At 40.0% G+C, this 9882-nt stretch overlaps 1 protein-coding gene across 1 annotated transcript; it reads right to left on the bottom strand.

The window, feature by feature from the left end:
• Positions 1–1299: 1299 nt before the first annotated feature.
• fkbp7 (FKBP prolyl isomerase 7) lies at positions 1300–7327 on the bottom strand (the record flags this gene model as incomplete). Its single annotated transcript, NM_001114204.1, is given in 4 exon segments — positions 1300–2194; positions 2590–2717; positions 5492–5643; positions 7033–7327. Coding segments are annotated over 4 exon segments (657 nt in total). The 3' UTR covers positions 1300–2032.
• Positions 7328–9882: the final 2555 nt, after the last annotated feature.

The following is a 9882-nucleotide window of genomic DNA, read 5'->3' as shown; positions in this document are numbered from 1 at the left end:
TTGTAACTTTAGAAGAAAAATTTCCGTTTTTTTAAGAGGAGTGTACAAGGCACCATCTTATTACAAAGAAAAGGTAAATCAGTCAAAAATGAAGGTTTGTTTAAATTGAACTTTGCAAATGGCTTTGCTGCATTTCAGAGCATACTGGCTGCAAGGTTTTTAGCTAAACAGATCCCATGGCTGCGCTTCATTATTATAAACCATAACTATACCAATGTGAGCAGCAACATTACCTAGAGACCCCCATTTCAAGCAAATGCTTCTTTGCTGTATGGCCATACTTATTTGCCTGGGTGCTGAGTAGTAGTTCAGCAAGTACATCCACCAAGTAAACCCAGCACTCAGAGGGCTTTCTCCCAAAATCCTTAAATCCTTAATAATCAACGTTTTGGTCACATTTCAGACTTTAATAAATCATTGCTTTTTGTACTAATAAAATATTAAGGATTTTGGGAGAAAGTCCTGTGAGTTTACTTGGTGGATATTCATAAGAGTTCATATGGCTCTATGTGAGTTGAATTTTTCATTACAATTATGGTGCAGAAAAGTTCATTTTACTAAAGATGTAATATTGAGTGTGTGATTTTGTTCTGTCCAATTCTTTAAATATTTAGGTTATTTGACATTAACCTACTGCAGAATATTCTCATTAAATGTGTTTTTGTTAATAAAATTATTTGAATTCTTTATATATTTGTTGTCTGTCCTGAAATTGTGATCCAGGTTCTTTAGAAGAAGTTCAGTAAAGGAATTGTAAAAAAAACAAATGTAATGTTAAGTATACATGGCAGAGAATTGCAATACAGAATTAGTTCCCAGCACCGATATAACTGGTCATGCCTCTGATCTGGCTAAGATGGGCACCCAAATGCTGGGCCAAATTGGGCTGTTTTGGCTTTTCAAAGCCAACAAACAGATCATATTGAGGGACTACAGAGATCTGCTGGGAGATCATAGCTTCAACATGTTTATGTGGTCATCGCTTAATTAATTTTCTAACCTGCCAGAAATTGATTAGGCAGACAGTCAGGAGGGACCCATACAAGCCCCCAGAACAATTACAGGCATATGGCCAAAGACCAAGTATGGGCACCTTAAACTTACAGGTTCTCATGTTCTTAAACACATTATTATAGTCCTAGGACAGTGTCAGCAGAGCCAGAGAAGATCATCATTCTCTATTGTTAATATTATTTTAAAAAGAGTGTGGGGATAATGATAGCTATATTTCAACAGGATTTGGTAAATATTATTATTAGAATCTTAATGAACATGTAATAACAATTCTTTACCACTATATTTTAAAGAAAATGAAATTTATTAGGTTTTCTATTTTTCACAGCAGAACACAAATGATTAGAAATGTATTTCACTTTTTTTTATGTGACAACCACATTGCGAATATAGGTACCAGGTTGAAAGTATGGGAGAGATTTGAGTTTCAGTCTTTTCCAGGTTTAGTGCAAGACATAAAAAAACACATTTCTTTCGGGCTTATGTATAAAAGGTGCAAAGTTTGCCAGAGTGTCGGCTATTGTGCAGGCTTGTGGAGTGGATTTTTGTGTGAAACTGCTCGAGTATACAGTTCTGCATGGTAATCCACTCCATGTGCCTGCATCCGGGCCAATGCAATGGCTCCGGGTGCAGGCACGTCAAGAAGCATTTAGGGGCAGATTCTGGGCCTGTGTTTATCCACAGGCCAAGAATCTGCCATGTGTGGCAGTAGCTTAATGCTAAAAAAGCTATGAAGAAAGTGGTACAAGCCCTTTTACTGACACCATCGGCGAATATTATTATTATTTCCCGTTTAAGCCTTATGTCACCACAGAGAGATAAGTAGCTGCTACCTAAAGATGGATAGATAGGAGGGTTCATTGATCCTTATGGGGCATGATGCACTATTCGATCCAAAGAAACCAATAAAAGCAATGTCTAGTCCAGTATGGGTAGTGGATAATAATCCCCCAGTACGTCATAAGGCATTTGCTTATGTGCATAGCTTAGGAAATGCTGACATGTAGGGGATTATTTTCTATAGCTCATCGTGGCTGTACACATTGTATTCTTTAGGAGATATGAAGCCATCACCATCATGGTCATTCTTTTGGAATATATCCGTTAAGATCGTGCCATGGACCGATGGGTCCCTTTGTTTTCCATCTCTCTTAAATTCTTCTGTCAAGTAATGACTTATCTGTATTGGGAAAATACATGGAATTTAAATTCAATTTGCCAAGGCTGAAAATAACAGTTAGCCTCGCATGCACAAGGGTCCAAGGATGCTATTATTATTATTCTTTATTCATATAAAGCACCAGCATATTCCTGTGGGTAAATGCAGGCTGAGAATCAGCCCCTATACTGGCTTCAGCCTTTCCCTGTGCTTACATTCTGAGCCATTGCTTCAGTGTGTCTTGGTGCTGAAATCCCCTCTGTGTGCCTGCACCTTGGCTGATGCAATAGTACAGGTAAATACTAATGCCAATGTAGGGGCTGATTATTGGCCTGCGTTTATCCAAATCCATATCAGACCCACCTGGCATTAACCTAAGAGCATATGATTAACATTATATTAAAATTTGCGATTACCTCCTCTTTCGACAGCTGCTTGTCATTGTTCAGATCTATTTGATGAAATGCTTCCGAGCTTCGTGGGCCTCGGGTGATCCCGTAAAGTTCGATTTCAAAAATCAGTGTTGCATTAGGTGGGATTTTATCTTGAATGCAGAAAGGGAAAAGCAGAATTTAGATGTAAAGGGACAGTTACTGCACACTGATTTGCACTTAATGAACAAACTGTGATCCTTTTTAGTTGTTTCCTCAGTGTCAACTCCCTGCATCTTTAAAGCCTACAGTCTGTCCTCTTTTAGAAAAAAAGAAATAATTACCAGACTGCTCAGACTGATGAAGAATGTGCAATGCTGGCACCTGGTTCAAAGAAATTCTTAGCATGAGAGGCCTAGTCTGGATAGAGCCACCTTAAGTGGTGCCATTACATAAAGAGAATAGGGCTTTATAGCTTGTGTGTCTTAATTACAACCTTCAGCACCCACCACATGGAAGTGGTAGTTTATTAATAGCTGAATGGTTACAGATTGCACAAAACTAACCCTAAGGGTAGGGGCAAATGAGGCACATTATCTGCTTTCCCCTGTCCACGTTTTTTTTTACCCAGAAAACGAAATGCAGGCCCTGATTTCATGCAGGACTTACAAATACAATTAGTGGGTGGAGGCAACAGCACTCAGGACCCCAGCACTGCAAGGTAGCAGTGCCCACCACTCTGCAGCCCTACATGGCCTCAACAGTGTTATAATTAGTTTACTGTGTAAATGGTGTAGCACATACCAGAGGGATAGAAAGACATTTTAATTCACATGCAACTCTAGCCAGCCATGTTTTCCAGCATGCAGAGAGGATTCTGTGACAGATGGTTAATAGGAACTACTGCAGAGAGAAAAACAAAAGAGACTTGTTTCAAGCATATTATACTTCTACTGTTATGTGAAGGTTTGAGCCAGGGAATATGCAGGGCTGTATCTTTTACTCCCACACTTCTTCCTGTTTCACATAGAATCTGCATTCAGATGATCAATGAATGGCACAGAGAGCATTACCAAATAGTGTAAAAAACAATAGATTAATGATATGTTAAAGCCAATTTATTCTTAAATAGTTGACTTTTTAAGATGTAAATTATCTATTGGGAAGTATTACTTCTGAACATATAATTTCTCTTTAAGCTCCTTGGGTTTGAGCAGAACTGTCAACCAACCCTATGTCATCAGGGAGGTAATCATCCAGATTTATTTTTTTAGGCCTTAAAGGGATGTTCACTTTCAGACAACAGTCTGAATTTGAACAGCCCCTGTCAGAAAACACATTTTTTAACTTAACTGCAAACTGCACAGCACATGCCTTTCCTCTCCTGCTTCATTTGCAAGAGAGGGATGGCATGCCCAGAACCAGTTCAGTGTGAACTTTTTTAATTTGGCTACCTCCCAAGTCCCGATTAGGGAAATCCCCGCTAGGTCTGTTAGAATTTTAAAAGCGCTGATCCTGGTTAGTAGACCAAGAGAACAAGAATAAGTTAGAATAGCACAGAAATTAAACCACCAGTGTGAATATGCTCAAAAGGCAATGATACATAGGACATTTTAATTATTGAGGTTCACTCAGGGATATCTTTTCAGGCAAAATGTGCAGGGGGGGCCAGGAGTGCAAGGGGCCCAATAAGGCCCTAATTTAAGGGGACCTGCCACCCTAAGAAATAATTGCAAATTCTTTTCCATCAGGTTAGTCAAGAATAATAAACTTCACTTACACTATATCAATTATGTAATTCTTGTTTCCTTCAGTCTTAAAATTACACAACTTAAGCCGGCCATACACGCACCGATAATATCGTACGAAACCTTGTTTCGTACGATATTCGGTGCGTGTATGGCATGTCGGCGCAGGAAGCTGCTGATATCGGTCGCCTCGCCGATCGGCCAGGTTAGAAAATTTTGATCGGGCGCCATAGAAGGCGCCTGACCAAAATCTGCCGTCAGGGCTGAATCGGCAGAAGGAGGTAGAAATCCTATTGTTTCTACCTCCTTATCTGCTGTTTCAGCCCTGAACAGTGTGTGGCGGATCTGACGATGTTTCGTGCGAAACATCGTCAGATCGCCACGTGTGTGGCCACCTTAAAGCAAGCAGGCAGGCACCATTTTGTTATTAAGACAAGCTTTGTATCATGTCAAATTCTTGTTTATGTTCCAGAATGGTGGACCTAATGCCCATGCACTGGATTCACAAATAGTTGGTGAGGAGGCAGGGGGAAAGTGAGAAGTGTAGTGACATCTAGAAGTGCTGAATGCAAAGTGAAACAAAGTGTCTGCCCCACCTCTATGCCTAAGGATAAAGGCAGGGATAGATATCTGGATTTCATGTTTAATTTGAGGACTTTTATGATACAGTTTTTTATGTCTTGGTGACAGGCCCCCTTTAATGTGCAATTCCACAAATCATGGTAGAATAGGTAAACTTAATGTTTGGGACCCTAAATTGAATTTGCTGTGGAACCCAGTTATATCTAATTACGCCACTGGCCAGTGGCAGGCAATTTACATTCCCTGGAATGGGAAACATGCCATCTACAGCAACAAATAACTTGTTAGCAGGCCAGGTATTACTAGGCTGAGGATGACTTCAACCATACTGCCTGTGATTGGTGGAGTAATTGATTTGCATGGTTCTCTAGAAGAGGGCAGTGGTAATAAAGTAAGCCTGTGTGTTATTAGATTACTTATATCTCTACAGGTTCAATTATCCAGTCTCATCACCCATTCAGGAAGAAGATCCAGATATATGAAAAGATCAGACATATGACATTGTATACGTATTGCATTGTGGGAGTTAGCTGAAAGAAAACTGGCAAGCATGCAGATAAACAGATGAAACTGTACATTTGCTTTTACATATTGACAGCGCAGAAGTAAATATTCACCATGTCCTCTTTGTCCATAAGCCAGTGAAGGGGGGATGATCGCTTTTCTTTTTTCTCCACTGCACATGTCCATTAGTGCCATATCAAGGCCTTTAATAACTTGTCCAACGCCAAGAACAAACCACTTTGGGTGGCCATCTGCTGATGAACGACTAAACAGAAAGTTCCATTAAAATTTAGATACAGGATATAATAGATGGAATGTAAAAAAATGACCCTTGCGAAAGTGTTGGCTTCAACTTGATAGAACAGGGAAAGGAAACCTACAGCCTCCAGATACTGTTGAACAGGTCTGGACTGGAATTCAAAATGAGGGACAGTCACTATTTAGTTCACCAGTACCTGGAGGCTAGAGGTTTCTTTTCCCTGTTCTGCAAGTTGAGGGTCATTTTTTACATTCTGCCATCTTACAGCAGCCCCTTCGGCATTTGATGGAATCCACAGATTGCCAGTTTTGGACTGTGTGGTCCAACATTACCCCAACAGCCGTTGGCTCTAAGTGGGATGCTGAAAGTTGTAGATAAACAACATATGGTAGACTTTAGGTTACCCAGCCCAGAGTAAGAGTTTGGTTTAAAAATGGCTTCCCACTGTCATAGGTTTCTCAACTTGTCTGTGGCTGAAATGGCACTGCATCAAATAGCATGTAAAATATTAATTGTACCATAATGCATATTGGTGCTGGAGTGCCGGCCCATAGATCTTTTTCATGGCCATGTTATATAACTAAAACCTTCATAAACTGTGGTGCTATTTAAATCAAGGGTAACAAATAACTATCCAGCCTGCTGTACTCCAGAACCTTTAAATTAACTTTTTAGTATGAAGTAGGTAGTGATATTCTCTGCAAATGGTTTTTCATTTATTTGCTTTTTGGATTATTTAGGTTTTTGTTCAGCAGCTTTCCCTCTTGGAATTACAAGAGACGGTTGCTAGGATCTTATTTACCCTAGCAACCAGGAACCGGTTTAAATTCGAGACCAAAAGTTAAATAAGAGAGCACTTGAATATAAAAGGTAAGTAATAAAATAACAGTGACAATAAAATTGTAGCCTCACAAAGCAATACGTTTTGGCTGCCAGAGTCAGGGACCCCGAACAACCAAATAGCACTTGCATTGTAAGGTGAAAAGAGGCAGAAGAGGAATGCAAATAATTAAAAAAAAAAAAAAGACCAACTTAAATGTTGCTAAGAATTGTACATTGTACAATAATCCATGCTATCCTAACTATCCAGCCATTTACAAGAAAATAAAATATCTCAAGGGTACGACATAATTGTGAAAGCTGCACTCCCTTAAAGCTGGGTGCCCAGAAACAGAAGAGTGTAATACATACAATGAAGGTGGTCCGCACACCAAATATGCGTGTTTTATTCCATAAATTTCACCAACGTTGAAAAAGGCCCCAAGCAGGACAAGGAGAAGCCAACACACTGGTGAAATTTATAGAATAAAGCACTTACGGATATATGTATATATACATGCTAATTTCACTACATCTAGTCCTAATTAAGATTCTATGTAGTGTTATATCACCTACCTGCAATACAATTTGGTCATATTATGGGCGAGGAAAGCATCATAATGCGCATTGACAAGGTCTCCTTTTTTGCTCTTTTGTTTGCATTCGCTGGGAAGGTGCAGCACTTCGATTTTAACTTGCTCTTCTTCATTATCTGTTTTTTGTTCTGCGCTGAAAACAGTAAGGAGAATAAATGCCTGTAGAAAGCAAAGGAATGTTAAGAAGAAGTGCATAGCTTTGTTTTCCCTAGCCAAACAGAAGGTGCCCAAACTCCTGGATCCCCTGACTACAGTCACTATACACGTGGCAGTCTTGAAAAAAAATACACCCAAAATAGTTTTGTCTTCCAACTTCAGCTGCAAGAATGTTGAATCCGGGAAACATGTAAGGAGTTGTCTGATTGGCTGTCAGAATAATGTGGTTTAGTTACTCCTCCAATAATGCATTCCCTCCAGTTAGAAACTGTGTGATGGAAAAGGGCAGAGTCTCTCAAAGACCTGGTTATAGATTCTTTAATGCCTTAGATCATGTTACAAGCCTGGGGGCTGCATTTTTTCTTAAGTGGAGAGAAGAGCTGATCCTCTTATGGCCAGGGTCTTGTAAATATACTATATTGTAAAGTGTAAATGTAATTTCTACAGAAAGGAATATTTGTCTGTCCCTTGCTATTCTATGCACTCCCTTGAAACAACGTAGCAGAAAGGCTGCAGTTCCCATAATGACTGTTATGCGTCTCCACATCTGTTATTCAGATGGCTTCTGCTATTTAGTTTCTGTAGTCAGAACAAGCAATAAAGAAAGAGCAAGGCATAAACAGATATTGCTCTCACTAGCAACTACATTTACAAATGAATATAGAATAATTAGCTGCTCCACTGGAGTGCTAAAAAACAGCAGTGTTGCACGTATTTGTATTCCCTATACTGTAGTATTAACTAAGGATGGCCACACAAATAGAGCGCACTTTGGCTGGGTCACCATACGAACATCTACTTCACTCTGATCATTGGTAGATTACCAACACACCAATGTCAATTTTAATCCTGCATACAGTCACGAGTGCCCCGTACACAGTGGAATCATCAGCCTGTGTATGGCTTTTTATAATTTGTATAAGTCCCTATGACTAGTGATGAGTGAATCTGTCCCGTTTCCCTTCGCCGAAAAATTTGCAAATCTTTGAAAAGATTTGCGAACTGGCGAAAATTTAGTGAAACTGTGAAAATGACGTACGTCAAAAAATATTGTCACCCGCGACAATTCTTTTGTTGCCCGCAACAATTTTTGGACACTCTGCGAATTTTTCCGCAGCGAATTTTATCAGCCGTTTCACGAAACAATCCACCAATGGTGAATTGCAGAAATTTGCTGCAAATCCATGCCTGCCGAAACATTTTGCCCATCACTACCTATGACCAATGATGTAACAGCTATCCCTACCCACAGATAGCAAAGTGGCTGGGGAGCGGTGATTTCTTCACTAGATGAAGCACACCACTGCCCATGACTATCTCACACACTATGGTCAGACAGCTTTATTAGGAGTCAGTTAACATGCCTGTATTTTAGTGTCTTGGATGTAATAGAATCTAGGGTTTCAGCACTCCAAAGCAGCTATGTTACACCCTGTGCTACCATGCTGCCCTAGCCTTTATATACAGTAGAATTAAAGTATCATGCAGTGATTTACCAAGTATGTTCAGTCATCAGTGTTTCCATGCTCAGAGGAACTTACAATCAAAATTTTCTATAACAATTACACAGACACAGTTATAGAATCACCAGTTTAAAAAGAATATTTTCAAAGAAGGTGCTCTTACTGCATTCCCTGCTGCTTACAGGCCCAAGAAGTATGTATATTTTATTTATATAATGCTACATTTACCCAGCACTGAAGAGAACAATTACTGTATATACTCGAGTATAAGCCTAGTTTTTCAGCACCCAAAATGTGCTGAAAAAAGTCACCCTCGGCTTAAACTCAAGTCGGGTGTTATGGGTCCCTCTAGACTAGCACCCTCTCTCCTTTGTGTACAAATTAGGCCACCTGCAACCTGACCCTCCAGTGCCCTGGCCTAGGCTCCCACTAGCAATACTTATTTCCGCATACATCCATCCGGGACTGGGTCTGCTGCCAGTTTGCCAATGTGCAATGAGCGTGGGGTAGTACTCATATTGTTTTTGTTGACCCTCTTCTCCGCTTACAGAGCTAGTTTACTGTTTTTCTTTGAAATAAATATTGAATAACATATACCCCACTGATGCCTCAATTAATGTAATTTTATTGGTATTTATTTTGATTATTAAAACTTAGCAGTAGCTGCTGCATTTCCCACCCTAGGCTTATACTCGAGTCAATAAGTTTTTCCAGTTTTCTTAGGTAAAATTAGGTACCTCGGCTTATATTCAGATTGGCTTATACTCGAGTATATACGGTAAACACTCTTCCTTCCAACAAGCAACTGTACTTGAATGTTTAAATTCAGTGGAAGAAAGGGTATCTTCTTAAAAAGTTTGCTGAGAACTCTGAGCAAATAAAAGGTTGTAATGTGCCAGCCTAAGGCATGGCATCTTGCCATTCCTTTTTTCCAACCCCCTGCCCCCGTTGTTTCTGCTGATCATTTAACACAATGCTCTCATGCCCCCATAGCTGCTGATTGAGAGCCCAATGGTCACACTCTCTCTGCCCTCCTCTCTTGTGCCTTACTGTGTTGCACCCTGGGCAACTGCCCAGAAAAATTGTTTCCCTCACCGGAGCTGCAGGCTAATAGAATTTGCTTGGAGGAAACGAAAATAAGCTACCTACAGTACACTGGGAGGGAATTCTAGGTGCGGACAGCCATCTTTGGTCACACACATGTGCATGAT

Source organism: Xenopus tropicalis, chromosome 9 (genome assembly GCF_000004195.4).
Source record: "Xenopus tropicalis strain Nigerian chromosome 9, UCB_Xtro_10.0, whole genome shotgun sequence".
Lineage (NCBI taxonomy): Eukaryota > Metazoa > Chordata > Amphibia > Anura > Pipidae > Xenopus > Xenopus tropicalis.
This window is presented reverse-complemented; position numbering and strand designations above follow the sequence as displayed.